Below are 16,181 nucleotides of genomic sequence, written 5' to 3'. Positions count from 1 at the left end.
GGCAATTACTGTTTCTCAGTAATCGAAATCAAGGGAAGTTCTGTGGTGAGCAGTTTGAAGCATGCAGACAACGTCTGCAGGCTAAAGAACAACGCTAGCTACCTGCTAGAAATTCGTCACAAATATTTGTTCGACGGCGTAAAAAAACTTCATAAACTCAATTACACATATAAGTAAAACTGTTTATCTTTTAAATGCCTATTTTGAGGAAAAACCAAATTTCATGAACGTTAAATACATGGAAGTTCCAAGTAAGTAATTGAAAAACTGAAAATTTTAATGTTCAAAGTTTTTTTTAATGTTAAAAATATCGATATTTATTTTAATTTCAGTTGAAACGTCAGAAAAAAGCGGTTTGAAAATTTCTGAAACTTCTTACAACTACGTTTACGCCACGATAAAAAAGTACACATGGGAATTCAAGACAGCTGATCACGAACAAGCATCGTTTGCTTGCTGCCCGCAGAGAGCTCCGAATGCACCAGGCCCATCTTCAGTGGAGCCAGGAGATTAACTCTTAATAGGGATGGGAAAGAAAATGTTGAAAATGCACGCGATGAACATCTCATGTATCGAGAAGAAATTTTTAACAACTATTTCAAAGTTATCGAGATCAATAAACATTCATTTGAGAAAAGTATGTTGGAAGAGACTGTTGATTTAATTCTTAACTCGAAAATGAAACTTTTTAAAAACTTTTCTACTTCCAAAAAACAATTGTCAGAAATGTACGATATTGTTAAAAATAAATTGTTAACGTTGGAAAACATAGATCATGATTCTACAATTTACAACAGATACAAAAAAATCATGATGCTAATTGTTTTAAATTATTGGAAAACAGAAAGCAACAATGGAACAATTCAATACATCCCAGTTCAGTCAACGAAAGTGCTTGACAAAGGTAAAGAGTGGTTTTTAAAACACATTAAGAAAGTCGATATCAGTAAAATATGCAAAATGACAGGGTCCTTACTGATTCCAAAAAATTATACAGAAAGTGATATTAACGAGGTCGGCATACCCAAATGGTTTTATATTGCCTATAATTTGTAGGCTATGCACTGTTGAAAAAGTATATGCCTGGTCCAGAAGCAGGTAAATTCGTTGAGAAAGTATGCCAGGTTGTGCACACATTCCTTTATCCAATTCTCCAATTTGATTGGAAAAAATATTTCGGGAAAGAAACTAATGGAACGTTTAAAAACTTGGACATGCAAACAGTCGGAGATCTCGTTGTGTTGCATGAAAATAATCTTTTTGATTACACGTCAGATATGTTGAAGGCAGCTGGAGTACCAGTGAAAAAAATTATTAAATATTTCGCAGCTTTCGGCAGCTTGAATAGAGCTATAGCAGATGGGAAACTGAATATAAACGCCGTTATTGGGAACATTAAAAACAGCCGAATCTTAAATTGGAAAAATTTAATCAGGAGTGGCGCTAAAACGTTGTACATTTTAAAAAACGTGGATTTTAAAAAAAGTTGGTCAAATTTACGCTACTTTAGAAGGTAATATCGAATTATTAACATTCACAATGGCTAGAAAGCTCGGCCTCGAAATTATGCAAGGTCATTTTGACGACCTTAAAAAAGCATTAACCTCATTTGCAAAAACTTTATCTAGGCTGAATATGAGTGCCACACAGATGATTGAAAAATTTTACGGGAGTGTATCTAGGAAGTTTGAGTACGCACTGCTCCAAAATGTGATCAGTCTGAATGTAAAACACAGGGCGTTGCACAAAATACTGACGCTACTTTCAGATAATGCAACGCTACACAAAAATCCATTCAGTGTAACTGACAAGATGTTGAGAGAATTAGATGTCGCCAGAGCAGAATGGAACACAGTAATTCAAAGAGCTGCTGATTATTACATGCCTCATAAAAACGTTCTTCCTACCAAAATTAGATACAGAAAAGTTATTTAAGAGCAATGTTTGGTCATATACAAAGCGGTTAGCTCGTGGTACAAAGGGCAGAATATGTGCGCTAAAAACAAAGGACACATGATCGTATTTGACGAAATCAATACAGTTAGCATCATGAGCACTCCAGAAATATTTTCAATTTATGATTTCAAGTCGTTCTGGGTTGGAACTACAAAAAACATTTGGAAATGGAGAAGTTTAGGTTTTTGGTTATCTAAAGTTACTGTCTTTTAGACTGATTAAAAAAATTATCCATGCATAATTTATAAATATTTCATCAAAAAACCAATTTAGGGCATGGAATGGTGTGGAGCGCCTTTTCAGAATACACAGCTTTCTCTAAAGGCCCTCACTATGCATATTTTCAATCTGGTCCCAACCGTGCTGGATGGTTCGTTTCGGAAAAATGGGATGAAGAAGCCAGTCAGAGAGCAATTATCTGCATGTCCAAGCTATCGTTCTCTTAGACAATATTTGTAGATGATGAAGACAAATAAGAAAATTGAAGAATACTTGAGTGGTAATCATAGTAACTTGGATGCCTCGGAGTTTTTTCTTTCCAAAGATGACGCCGTTGACGATGATAATTACGTCAAACCATCGAGTTCAGTAAATTTTTTTTCAACTATTTTCTGTTTCTACTTTTATGTGAAAAAACATTTTTTGGCAGAAATCAGCATTTAATTCTATTTAGTTAATTAATTACTAGAAACTTTTTTTGTTTAATTAGAAAAGAAAACGGTAAAGCCAACGACATCCAAAGGTTTTAAAAGTGTTTTTTATATATTAACAATAAAAATATAATGATTTATAAGGAAATTTTGGACGAATATTTCCGAAATGTAGATAGGTAATTTTTACCAAATTTTGTATTTTTAACTTTTACAAACCTATACCAAAAATTTTCTATAACAAAATTTTTATATAAAAAAAATCTTTACAAATTTTCATTTCAGCGAACCCAAGAACACTGTTCAAAAAGATTATTGTGATGTTTCTTATGTTCATTTTGCCAAATTGGTAAAAATCTTGATAAAATTTGATATGAAACCCTTCCGTCATTATGACCTCTTCTGATCCTAAACATCAAAAAACATCTTTAGTTGTGTGTAATTAATGTAAATAATAAAATTTTTTAGATAATTTTTCACATTTCTACATCAATACTCATCAGGATTATCGTTTTCACGACCATTCATGATTGCGTCATACCTCCAAGTTACCCAATTTAGTTACAAATCACTGGGACCTGTGTATTCAGCCTGGCATGTGAATACCGAAATTTCCTGCTCTCTGCACAATTTAGGTTTATTGGACGTTACACTTAAATGACCTGCAAAATGGAAATTTTTTTATTGGTGGGATCACGACAATGAGCATTATACAGAACACAATGTGAATTAAAAAAGAAGTAAGAATTATTATAAATGAGTATTGCTTAAGAGATATTTATTTCGGTTTTTTTCTATTCGCAGTTAAAACACCACAATTAACTTTTAAAAAATGAGCAACAAATAAGGATTGATTGACGGTTTCATGTATCTTTCTTTTTGTTGATAAAATAATGTTTTTTGCTTTCCATTCCGTTTCTGTTTTAATCTTTCCATTGTTTGTAGAGCTATGCTTATTCTCCGTTTTATGTCTTCTATAAAATTGATAAAACAAAGTTTTTTGTTTGCATCAATATACCTCTCCATTATTTGTCGAAAAATAAAGAATTGATCAATAGAGGTTCTGCCTGGACGAAAGCCTGCTCGCTCTTCCCCTGTAAATTCTTCAACATGGTTTTGTAGTCTTTTCTGCAATATCTTAGTGTAGACCTTGCCAGGTATGCCTAACAGAGGTTTTTTCTCCTTTTTTAGTCTCAATTTTAGTTTTGCCCTGATTAGTTTATAATCTATAATTAATTTATAATTTTTATTTTCTGCTCGTGAGTAGCTGGCTGAGAAGTCTCAGTATATCGAGCTGGCCAAATCATATCTTAGCTAGAGTATGATTGCCCTCTGCCAGCTTGTCTGAGTTTGAAGATATTCCGTTTCAAAGCATGAAACCATGTTTCATCCTATTCACCGTTGTCTTCTGGTACAGTTGATCCACTGCACCCTATTTCGTATTATTCGGTACAATTCCAAGGGGTTTCCCTGTCCTGGAGTTCTCCAATCCGCCACCCGGAAAACGCGCCTCAATGCTGTTGTACTCCAGCACGAGGAGCTTAATAAATATTTACATGTAAATCTATAAACACACAAACAGACGTATGCACACATAGTTTATGAATGTTCAAATATAAATAGTTAAATAAATCATCCTAGAATAATTGAAAATTAAAACAAAAATCGATTATATTCAGAAATCTGAACAGATAAACAAATAAAGAACAGATTGAAACATATATAGAGAATATAACATAAAATAAGATAATATAACATAACTTAATATAACAGAATATATGTATATACTCTATATATATATGCATTGAAATTATGATAAAATTATTGAACTTTAAATATAACTTGTTAATTTCAAGGCATTTTAGTAACTAGAAAGCAACAGACTCTAGTTAAAATGAAGGTTTTCTAAGTTTTGTAACTAAATCATCATCAAACTCACGAATTTGTTGATTTTGTTTTACTCCAAATAGTCTTTTGGTTGAAAGAGACTTTTATTATTAAATCATTTATCGCGTTCAAATCAAACCGATGATTCGAATTTTTTAAAACTATGTCAAAACCTGAGCATTGAGAACCTGAACCTTTTTTCGATAAAACATGAATTTTTGTTTCGATCTATTAACGTTTAATTAAATAGAATTATCAAATTTATAATTAATTATAAACAAAAATAACTAATAAATACCAAAAAAAAATTTGTTTGATTGCTTAGAAAACTTAAAAAAATTGAACTCTAAAGTGTGACCTGGTGCAGTAAGCAAAGAACAGAAGAATGATGACTCTCCAGGTACCAATAAATAACAACATTTTCATTAGCTAAATCGACATATTATGATCTAAAATAAATCGCAAATTCTTTCAAAACGAATGATTTGTCGTAGGTACGGATACAATTCTACTTATATACGCGTTTTGATTCACGTACAATCACACATTCGTACGAATGAAATAAGTTTTAATGATAAGGCCCAACTTTGATTTAATTGGATTGGAATAAACAATTATTAGAAATTTGTGACGAGAGTTGATAAATTAGAATGTAGAGAAAATTGGAGAGATTATTATCACAGGAAAGAATGAGTGAATGACTACATGAATAAATAACTTGATTAAGTTATTGATTAATTTATTTAATAATTAAATTATGTAACATATTTTTACCTCATGTTACACAATATTATTTATATTTATTGCATTCTTTTAATTTTGAGGGATAACCAAAAAATGGTTGTCATAAAATTTTGTAAAAATAGGAATCACCTTCTCTTTTCTAGTTTGAAAAACTTTGGATTGATAACTGTTAATATTTTACAATAAACAAATAAATTATGTAACGTGAAACATATTACGAGCAGACAAATTAATTGATTACTTGGAAACAAATTATAAATCCATCAAATTCATAAATATCTGTACCGTTCAACTTTGAAAGTTTCCCATTCGTATTTTAAATTGGACGATGACGAGTCACTGAAAACACTTTTGACGTTTTGCAAAGGAAGTTTTGGTCATTTTTATACAAGAAATATGTTCAGTAAACAATTTTTTGTTCATCTCAATTAATTGATATAATTTAATTGGATTTATAATGGTTTCGCTTTAAAGTTGAATTTTGAGAAATTTTATTTCAGTTTAGATAATGATTGTTTCGGTGACGATGGTGATGATGATGATGGTGATTGTGGCAATGGTGGTGACGATGGTGACGATTCTGTGGGTGGCTGTGGAGATTTCCAAAGTGTTGAGAGCGTCTTTGAGGTTTTTATCGTTACTGGGAGTTTCCTGTTTTAATTAAGTAATCAAAAAGTTATTGATATTGATAAATTAAAAAATTAATTAAAATTATCAAACAATAATTATTAAATAATGACATAATATTTCGTTATATTAAATTTTAAAATATTCAAATTCGGAAAATCATATGGTCCATATATGTATACACAAAAAATCTAGAAATAGTTCGAATTAATTATATGTTTGAATCATTAATTTTTTCACTATTCCAGAAATTCGCTCGTTAATTTAAAATTTTTATTTATCAATAAAAATATGAATAAGCGTTCCAACTAACAATTTAAATTATTTCAAATTACGCGATTGAAAAATTTTCCATAAATTTTTCATAAATATTAATTTGGTGATCCATATTTGTCCTCCAAGTTATTTATTTAATTCATTTTAAATTGCTATTTAATATTTCTCAGAAATATAGTCAAGAGTGCCTATTAAATACGATGCACCACAAACACATTGCATAAAAAAATTCGGGATTCACTTTGCATTCAAATGCAGTCACTGCAACAACAGTGCCAGGCATCTTGACCACTACACCATTGTGCAAACCCCAGCTCATTCAATGACTTGTTTATTTAAAAATAAATTACGTGACCTTTGAACCATTCTTATCTTGTACGTTCACGATGTAATAGAGATTTTAATAAGGAAAACAACAAAGAATTATTTAATAAATTAATTTTGAAGTGACGTAAAGTTCAATTCTTACTTTTTTTCAAAATATCTTTAACGGCGGCGACTATTGTAAGTGAAGTTATCAGAACAGTTGATACTGACCCAAAGATCATGTGATACATTAATGTCTGATCTTGGGTTTTGTTTATCAAATGTTTTGTTGTTAATTTCAGCATCATTGCTATTAATATTAGTAAAAATAATAATATGAAGAAGAATGATAATAATTTGCAACTTCCAAAGACGGCGTCTTCAGACTGGGAGGGCATCTTCTTTTCTGATCGTTTCCTCATGAAACACCTTTCAACCGACCTCACCGACTTCTTCAGTGAAACTCTTTGAAAACTTCCGCCCCTACTCGCCACCTCCCTTACTTGATTGCCGACAGTGTCGTAGTAGCACTTGAAGCTACTTGCGTAGTATAACTTCCATTCTACCGCCACACAATACAGACTCAAATTTTTTAGACATACTTCTTTGCAGTTTTGTTCAGTGACTATTTCTGGCATTTCAATACTTGATGGGGATTTTTCGGTTTTGTGTGATGTCCAAATGTTCAGACAATCTGTAGAAGTTAATGTTAAGTTAATAATTACTGTGTATCAAGCTGACTATTGCAAATACAAGTTGCACTGTGCGCTCTGGGGTTCTCAATTTCATCATTAGGATGAGGATTGGACAACCTCCAATTAAAGACATTAAACAACTTTTGTTGTTTATAGTCTGCGTTTTTGGATAGTCTGAAAAAGAGCTATGTATTTTTCTCTAGCAAGAATAATGATATAATGATATAATTTTGTGAAAAACTCTGAATTAAATTAAAAACATTGCGTTTATGATGAATTTTTTAGATCATGAAATGAAACTCTAATTTGTTTAAAAAAAAATTTTAAATTTAAGAATGTATAAACTAAATTCATCTGCATAAAATTTCAGCGAACCAGCCATACAGAGAACTGAGTATTGAGCATCGGCAGAACATTCAACTGCTTGGATGGTTCTGTTTCTAGCCAGGTACAACACATCTTTGCATTCTTTTTCATTTGAAACCGCATCAAACACTGAATCAATATTACATTTTCGGAGTTATATTTAAGAAAATAGACAACGAGACTGGCTGGATAAAGGTTAAAAACAGTAATATTTCTCGAATAAACGATTTTAGTAACTTTAAAATTTTCAAAAACTCTTTATTAAAAAAAGTTCGTACGGCAGAATTAACAACCAAATAATAATTCTGCCTCATCCACTAATACACGGCCCAACAAACCTTCCAACTCAACTCCACTATACCAAGTGTACTTCTTCATTTTACGACTATACCGAGCGTACAAGAGAAACCTCGCATCTTCATAATTTTCATCAACAAACTCATCAACAAAGTCTCTAAATTCTTTTGTCCTAATTTCAATAGGAACAGCTGCTTGATAAGTTTCAGAGCAGGAAGATGTCAAGCCGGAGATGTTGGATACCATCTCGCTCACTGTGAATACACAAAATGCCTGGCTTATATCGCATTTGGCTTTCAAATATGGTTTAGATTTAGCGGTTTGGAAAATAATCTCAATGAAAATTGCCAAATATAACGACATCAATGATTGGAAGAAACTTATAATTGACGAAAGTTTCATTAAAAATTTGTGTTTCAATTATTGTTAGTTGAAGAATTTTAAGCAATTTCCTTAAACTATAGCATTATATTTTGCTTATAATTTGACGGTTACTTGCTCATAAAGATGCATAGAGATCAATTATTTCGTATTTGCATATTGTTAGTACTTTTAATCAGTTTATTGGTTATGGATATCTCTTATTAATTTTATTAAAAGTTGTATAAATTTAGTATCTTGATATCTTAGATACTTGGATATTTGTATCAAACAAACATTTTGAATTGAAACCTCATAAAATTAATCCGATTGTACTTATTAACACTGAAAATAAAAATTTTTCATCTGTAATATTTATTATTTATATTATTATTTTGTTTATAAACATCATTATTTGGCGCTTGAAGTTAATAATCAATTGTTCAGTTAACATTGTAGCCATGTATATTATCATTGCTGTCATCTGTAAGTATTATTAAAAACTTTCTTAAAAAATTATTTTTTTTTATTATTATTATTATTATTTGTATCAGTAGAAATAATAAAGGTGATATCAGTAGTACCAGCAATAATAGGCCTATTTATAATTGCATTAGTAGTTGTTGTTAACAACAATACATAGTAGTAGTAGCAACAACAGCAGCAATAGTAGCAGTATTAGTAGTAGCAGTAGTAATGCTTATTGTCAGGATCTGGTATTTTCACACATCTGGTCTGGAAATACGAAAGAGGCGAGGTTAAATATCGTTCTATAGCAATCAACATCAAAGTCTATGAATCCGTTGTGCCTGGAGGAAACTGATGATAGGCAGAATGGTTGGTCGAACTAGCAATATGATTTGATTAGTGGAGTAGAATAACCAAAAGGAAGCAATACTCAACGAGTTCCATGGTTTTTATTTAAATATCATTTATTTGCTGGTCTAGGTTAGTTTTTATATTTGAATAACGCCATTGAATTTTGTTACAATTTTTATTTCAAATTTTTTTATCCATTTAAGTTTGGAATAAACGAGAAACGTAAAAAAAAATCAGTCAGAGTTGTGTTAAAACTGATTTTTGTTTGCCCGCTTGAGATTTCAGTGGAATGTTTTCGACTTTTTCTTGATCTTTATTATCCTCCATCTTGCTTTTGTTTATTTGATTTGATTCTACAGTCTCTGGTCTTGGGCTTGAACTGAAAAAACATAATACACAAAAAAATGAGCTTTGAAGCACAGGAATCATTAAAATAAAATGTCGATGGAAAAACTCTTGAAAATCTTATTTAAAATCAAAAATTTTACATCTTTAAACGTTCAATTATTATTGACTGACTCATTTTTTTTGTAGAAAGAAAACAAGATAGCATCGATAATCAGAGAGACAACGGAAGCGGCAATGAATACTGACAGAAGTGCCTGTAGGATTCGAACTAGAACTCTTTCTTCTTTTAAAACTGCTTTCACTTGTTTTGAAAAAAGTTTTTACGTGTAAACATTTAAAAAACTCTTCTTTAATCCTGCGTTTTTCATTGTTTAATTATTAGAAATATTAGCGGAAATAGTTTTGTTGGTGAATTTGTAGACACTCCAAAATGAATAAGAACCTTTCGCAAGTTCCTCTGCCAGAAGTAAATTTTCATTCATTACATTTTCTAGAAAAAAAAATTAGCACTGCTTGTCAAATGACAAGTAAAAATATCTTAAGAAAAATAATTTTTTAATTCATCACGATTTGCAATTATTAATATTTTAAAATAGTAGTTTAAAAAATAATTCGAGGCTTCATTAAAAATATTTTATTGCCAGCTAAATCAGGGGTGGGCAAACTTTTTGCTGTGAGGACCACATGGAGAACTGTTTTACCTTTGTACTTGAATTGCCAATTTTTTCGACCCGGGAAAGAGTTTTTTAAGATTTGTGATTCCATTTTTGTTCATAATGTCTGGCTGATGACTTTTGTTGGCGAACAAGACCTTGCGGGCCGCTTTAAATAGCTTCGCGGGTCGTAGTTTGCCCACCTCTGAGCTAAATAACAAAAAAAATCAAAAAGACATAAAAAAAAATTAAAAAAATACTTTAATACATACATAGAACAACAACAAACAATACACAAACAAATAAATACACGATACAGGAATGTCCATACAAATATACCTACTAACCAAACATACAGATGACACCAAATGAGCTGTCCTCATCCCTTGGACAGCCTGTAACACGGACTCTTGAATGGTAATAGTAGAACAAGGCATCTCTGCAACAATCTATCTTCTTTATCTTCGACAAAATGGAAACTGTAATCATTTGTTTGTTTAGGGATTATGTTGAAGTTTTAAAAAATATGTATTTACCAAATTAATTTTTTATGAATGTATATAATTATACGTTATAATATTTAATACTAGCAAAATGGTAAAATTTGAGGTATGAATAAATTGATATTAATTCATGAAAACACTTTTTAAAATGTCAAAATATTTATAAAATCAAAAAAAAATGTTCTTGAAAACATCAAACTAATTCTCACCTCCATAACTGGTTCCTTTTCGCCCCCATACCCATTTGAAGTCCACATTTCGAACGTTCAACACGTACTTAACACTTCGATTGAAGTTTCTAAACACGCATCCACCGATGATGTTGTTATAAATTTCCAATGGAAAGCTACCAGCTTGCACGTTTTTGGAGCAGTGCTCTTGAGCCTCTTGGAAAGTTTTAACATACACAACTGTGTCATTCTCAGGTTTCAAAATGCACGTAGTGTTGTTATTATCGCAACAGACTCTATCTGTGGTGTTATACTTTTGTATGTAGTTTTCGTTTGATGAAGCAGCAGCAGTAGTTATAATAAAGTTAAGTGTTAGTACCGATAACCATAGATCGATTGATAAGTGGAAATATATCACCGAATTTAGTTGATAACACATTTTTTAGTTAGTTTTTGTTCGTAATATGTCGGGTTTGAAAAATTACCAAATTATCAAATCAATGTTTCATTTTATTTTATTGAAAATGATTTTGACCTGGTCCAACTTTTTCTAAATAATTTTAAAGTTAATAACCATTTATAAAATTATTTAGTCAAGATATATATTCAGTTATGTAATAATAACAATAATTGTTTTGCAAAAATAAGTTTGGTGATAATAATAATAAATACAAATTTATTTGAATGCAAGGTTATTGATAAATGATTGTATTATTTAGAGTGTTATATACCTGTGGGCCTGCAACGTGCTCTAGATTGAAATACCAAATTAATTCAATTTTCAAGGTCATGTTAATTCCAAAAAAAATTTATAAAACTAATCAAACAAAAATAGTTATTTTTACTTATTGTAAATAAATTAAATTTTATCGTTTTTTTAAATTGAAGAATAAGATAACATAAATAAAATAATTCGCTAATAAGTAAAGACAGAAACATTTACTGAACCTGGCTGAAAAATATTAATAGTAATTTAAAATATTACAGCCGAACGAACGAACGAACGAGCAAACAAACAAACGAACGAATCAACAAACTAACACACACAAAACTCATTAATCATAGTAACATTCAGACTCACAATTCCAGATATTTAATTTTGTTTGTTCTTAAAGGTAAGCACGGTACAACACAGTAATATATAGGCACTATATACAGTACATTGAATTTGGCTATACATACACTACAATACAATACAACCAAATTTTAGATTAGTCAGTGCTAGAAATGTAGCTAGTATACCATAGTTTTTTTTCAATTTCTGTTATTGATGCGACAAAACTTGCTAAGTAAATTTTTCTCTTCTTTCAATGGTATAGTTTCACTTTGATTTGTACTTTCTAAAGAAAAATTTTTAAATAAAATTTCATACGGTAATTTAATGAATTCAACAAAAAATTGATACGAAGCATTAAAATTTTGGTAAATTAATATGTAATTAATTCTCCTAATCGACTGAATGGTTTACTCAATTAGTAAAATTAATTTACATATTACTTTAATTAACAAATGCAGAATTAACCAACTTCCAGATATGGAAAGCCACAAAGGCAACGATCAACAAGATGGAGAAAAAAAGCACCGTTATACTTGCTGGGCTCTTTAAACCTGTCAGAAGATGGTGGCGTTGAGAATAATAGATTGATGATAGGTACTGATTGGATTGTGGTAACTCTTACTCCGATTGATTTCGGAAGTAGAGTAATTGAAGTTTTTGGAATTGTTAGTTGCGTTGTTTTTCATGGATTTAAATTAAAATTGTGATATTTTTATCATAGAAAATACTGAAAAGCTTCTCACCTCGTCCAATTCTTACTGTTGAAAATGAAATTTTATTAAAACTGTTAATAAATAATTTCTCATTCATTATCCTCACTCGCCAAACATTCAAGAGGAATTTTAACTCCAATGAGAAATTTGAAAATGATCACAATTAATATTTTCAGTTTATAATTTAAACTAAGAAAATAATTTCAACAGGATTTTTTGAAAAAAAAAGTAAATTTGAAAAAAATAAAGTTGAAAAAGAAATAAACCGAAATCTGTTGAACACTCAATCACGTCAAAATATGGATGATAATCGAAAACCATGATGTCCCCCACTAGGTCAGATGCGTTCTTAACCTTCCAATCCAGACACTCCTCGCCAACTCTCGCCTTATTCATTATAGGAATCGGGTAGCAGTAGTTATGGATGTTTGGATAGCTTGTGTTTTGCTGTTTGGCGAAACAATCATCTGTCGTTTCGTTCGTCACCAGCAACCAATCAGTGGCCAGGTGGTGTGGCGTTAGAGATTTTTTTTTCAGCAAGCAAACTGCATTTACCGGGGTTAATTAATTAATTATTCAATCAATTAGTTGATTAATTTGTTTAATTATATTTATCTATTTATTTTTTAGGTAATTATTTATTTATATGTTTGTTGAGAAAAAGCCAAACTTGAATGCAAACCAATGAAAGAAACCATTCGCAAAGTGATTTACATCCCGACGAACCTTGCAACTTGGCAAACATTTCGATGTCCCGGATCTCACAATTGTTCATAACGTTGACCTCGTGCATTAGCAACCGGATCGTGCATGAATCCTTCTCTTCCCGAGATTTCCACAACACGATTGAATCCTTTCTCTCGAATATCTTCTCCATCACCTCATCCGATAATCCAATTTTACGAATCATCTCCGAGGTAGCAAACTCGACGAATGAATGTTTCTGATGTTCTCTCGGGAAGATCCCATTATGCTGGTAGCACTTGGAATTCATGTCCCAATTGAACATCGGATACCGACGATTGTGTTGGTCTGGCTCGGTGATGAACTGCATCCAGCAGATGTCGCGAGTGCACCAGTTGATGACACTCGGAATATAGGAGGCTGGAAAAATTCGGTAGAAACCAGTCTCATCTTCTTCTGTGTTGTGGTAATAATAATCTTCACATAAAACGCTTGTTATGTGTGTCGAAATGATTAGTAGGCATAAAGTTTTCATCTTTGCTTCCTATTTAGATAATTTTTTGAGCTCTTTTCAAATTGATTTACTGATAATTTGTTAGTCTAACTGTTTGTTATCATAATTTGTAAAATTTAGTCAAATTAGCAACTTATTTCCTTTACAAAATACAAAAATTAAGAAAATCCATTTAAATTCAACATAGAAAAAAATCACACAAAGAAAATAATAATTTAGCAACGTAATTAAATTAAAAAATTAATTTTCAAACTCAAAAAGAAACTCAAAATTATAATGAGGAGTGTTTGCCTTGTGTTAGCTACTCTCTCCATGCCAATGACTAACCTGTGTTGTTGTGTTTGTATCATGCCTCCAGATGCAAACAGTTCAAAGTCTGATGATGCACAAACATAAAAGACACGCGCATTTATACAAACACACTACTGAACATAAACACATTCAATCATATATCATCTCTCTTTCTCTCTCTCTTTTTACCCTCTCTCTCTCTCTCTCTCTCTCTCTCTCTCTCTCTCTCTCTCTATCTACCTATCCATCTATTCATCCATCAATCCATCCATCCACCCACCCACCAATCCATCCATCAATCTATTTATCTATATATCTGTCTATCTGTCTGTCCATCTATCTATCTATCTTTTGGTGTAATAAATTCTCTGTTTGTTTTGTTTTAAATATTTTCAAAAATATATCGCGATTTACATTTATTTTGTAAAACTTTTTAACATGTTTTCATCAGCTTGCAATGTAAGTTTTGAAAGAAAAAAACAGTATTTATTAAATAAAAATTCTGCTTCTCAAAAATAAAATACGAAGAATTGAAGAAAATCTAAGTTGGAAAATTATTCTTCTTATGTTGGCGATGGCGGAAACTTGAAGAAGTAAAAAAAATATGATAAGTTAAATAAATAAATAAATAATTTATTAGTAATCTCATATTAACAAATGAAGTATAAACTATATCTATAAAATGAATGAACTACCAATATCAATATCAGTGAAAAAGTATAAACCATTAAGTATTTTAGTTTTATATAAACTCCGTTGAAATATGCTTCCATATCCCACCAACAACCAGCTAACCAAATTATCTAGGTGGCCACTCCTAACTTCACCAAGGCCTTCCTTATCTTCTTCTTCCTCATATGCTCTTGATTCTAATTTTGAAAAAATATTTATTATTATTATTATTAGTAGTAGTACTAGTAGTAGTAGTAGTAGAAGTAGTAGTAGTAGAAGTAGTAATAGTAGTAGTAGTAGTAGTAGTAGTAGTAATAGTAGAAGTAGTAGTAGTAGTATTTGAAGTTTTATAGGATTCTACTATCCATTGGTCTAAATGTTTTTGACCTGAACGCTTAAATATTTGTCGTGAAGTGAATACATACATATATGAATAGGTTTTATGAATAAGTTATTAAAACTAATTAAAATTAATACACCGGAAAATTATATTATCATTATTCTCTGCTAGACATTCTCCAGAGGTTATGATTCAAATGCTTTATTGGACCAGTGCGTCTCAAGTCCCTGTCTGAATATTTCTTTTAGTTGGATAGAGAACCGCTAATTTTTGTAACAATTTGATCGAACCATTTTTATAAAATCGGGAGAAATAAAAACAAAAAAAAATGAAGAAATGGAACATGCACCTAACCATAAGTCTGTGGGCCTTTCGAACTCGAGAAACATTTTGGATGAAGGCAGTTTATCTATGTAGTTACAAATTAATAGCTAGTCAGGTCAGATAATTTTTTGATATAATTATTTAGATCATTATAAATATATATGTATATTAACATTGATGCTGAATCGTGAAAAGTTTAATCAAGTAATAAAATCAGCGTAAAACTCTGTAATAGTTTTTCTTTTCATAAAACTATCCTAGGCTCTCACCGCATTACCCACCAAAATGATTACAAATTCTGAAGAGATAAAAAAAAGATGAAAAAATGTTCTGACGTGACTAACGTGCCACGAGGTCAAGACAGCGTCGGGTAAAGTTTGACCTACTTTCGTTTGGTGACCTAATTTCGACCGTGCACTTTTTACGCACCCATTCAAAACCATCACAAACGCTCTTAAGCTGGCAAAGTTTCCTGCATTTGTACTTGCTTTTTAAAGGGAGTTTCAGCATAAATTTTGGCGTCAAGTTTGTTCTTTCTAGTTCTATTCTGTTACAATCTTTGTGTATGTGTGTGCGTGCGGATGTGTGTGTGTGTGTGTGCGGGTGTGTGTTTGTGTGTGTTTGTGTGTGTGTGTGTGTGCTTGGAAATTTTAACCACACAAACAATCTTTGTGTTAATTGATTTTAAAATAGAATAATAATATAAATAAATGCTTTGAATAATTTGAGCCACCTAGCAAACACATGACAACGAGATCCAGCTCATCTCTGGCTGTGGCGCATTCACTTTTCAGCTTTGAATTCTGCAAGTAATGAATCCTATGCTTGCATTGGTCTGTACCCTTCTTAGAAGTTTCTAAAGATTTTTGGATTTTTTATTTTGGTAAAAATTGATTTAAATTTTTTTTAAATGTTATTGTCTTGTAATT

General features: G+C 31.0%; 4 protein-coding genes across 4 annotated transcripts in view; 1 reads left to right on the top strand and 3 right to left on the bottom strand.

Annotated features, from left to right (window-relative positions):
- Positions 1-726: 726 nt before the first annotated feature.
- HELRODRAFT_177353 (hypothetical protein) lies at positions 727-3,012 on the top strand (the record flags this gene model as incomplete). The annotated part of the gene is made up of 6 exons (XM_009025560.1): positions 727-1,000; positions 1,057-1,485; positions 1,574-1,926; positions 2,230-2,358; positions 2,751-2,785; positions 2,892-3,012. The coding sequence occupies 6 exons, from the start codon at positions 727-729 to the stop codon at positions 3,010-3,012; spliced, it is 1,341 nt and encodes a 446-aa protein (XP_009023808.1).
- A 2,726-nt stretch (positions 3,013-5,738) lies between these two features.
- HELRODRAFT_177352 (hypothetical protein) lies at positions 5,739-8,050 on the bottom strand (the record flags this gene model as incomplete). The annotated part of the gene is made up of 5 exons (XM_009025559.1): positions 5,739-5,888; positions 6,678-6,756; positions 6,888-7,140; positions 7,517-7,636; positions 7,846-8,050. 5 exons carry the CDS (start codon positions 8,048-8,050, stop codon positions 5,739-5,741), a joined length of 807 nt encoding a protein of 268 aa, XP_009023807.1.
- Positions 8,051-11,516: 3,466 nt separating this feature from the next.
- On the bottom strand, positions 11,517-13,646 carry HELRODRAFT_193094 (hypothetical protein; the record flags this gene model as incomplete). The annotated part of the gene is made up of 5 exons (XM_009025558.1): positions 11,517-11,997; positions 12,184-12,262; positions 12,456-12,472; positions 12,694-12,972; positions 13,154-13,646. The coding sequence occupies 4 exons, from the start codon at positions 13,644-13,646 to the stop codon at positions 12,260-12,262; spliced, it is 792 nt and encodes a 263-aa protein (XP_009023806.1). The 3' UTR covers positions 11,517-11,997; positions 12,184-12,259.
- A 1,073-nt stretch (positions 13,647-14,719) lies between these two features.
- Positions 14,720-16,181, bottom strand: part of HELRODRAFT_177350 (hypothetical protein) — a gene marked incomplete at both ends in the record, with an annotated part of 1,954 nt that continues 492 nt past the window's right edge. The window contains 4 exons of the mRNA XM_009025557.1: positions 14,720-14,785; positions 15,522-15,550; positions 15,639-15,809; positions 15,986-16,108. Of these exons, the coding sequence (XP_009023805.1) occupies positions 14,720-14,785; positions 15,522-15,550; positions 15,639-15,809; positions 15,986-16,108 (389 nt within the window). The remainder of the gene's footprint in view (positions 14,786-15,521; positions 15,551-15,638; positions 15,810-15,985; positions 16,109-16,181) is intronic.

This window comes from Helobdella robusta, assembly GCF_000326865.2.
Source record: "Helobdella robusta unplaced genomic scaffold HELROscaffold_42, whole genome shotgun sequence".
Lineage (NCBI taxonomy): Eukaryota > Metazoa > Annelida > Clitellata > Rhynchobdellida > Glossiphoniidae > Helobdella > Helobdella robusta.
The sequence above is the reverse complement of the archived record's forward strand: the minus strand, read 5'-3'. Positions and strand labels throughout refer to the sequence as shown.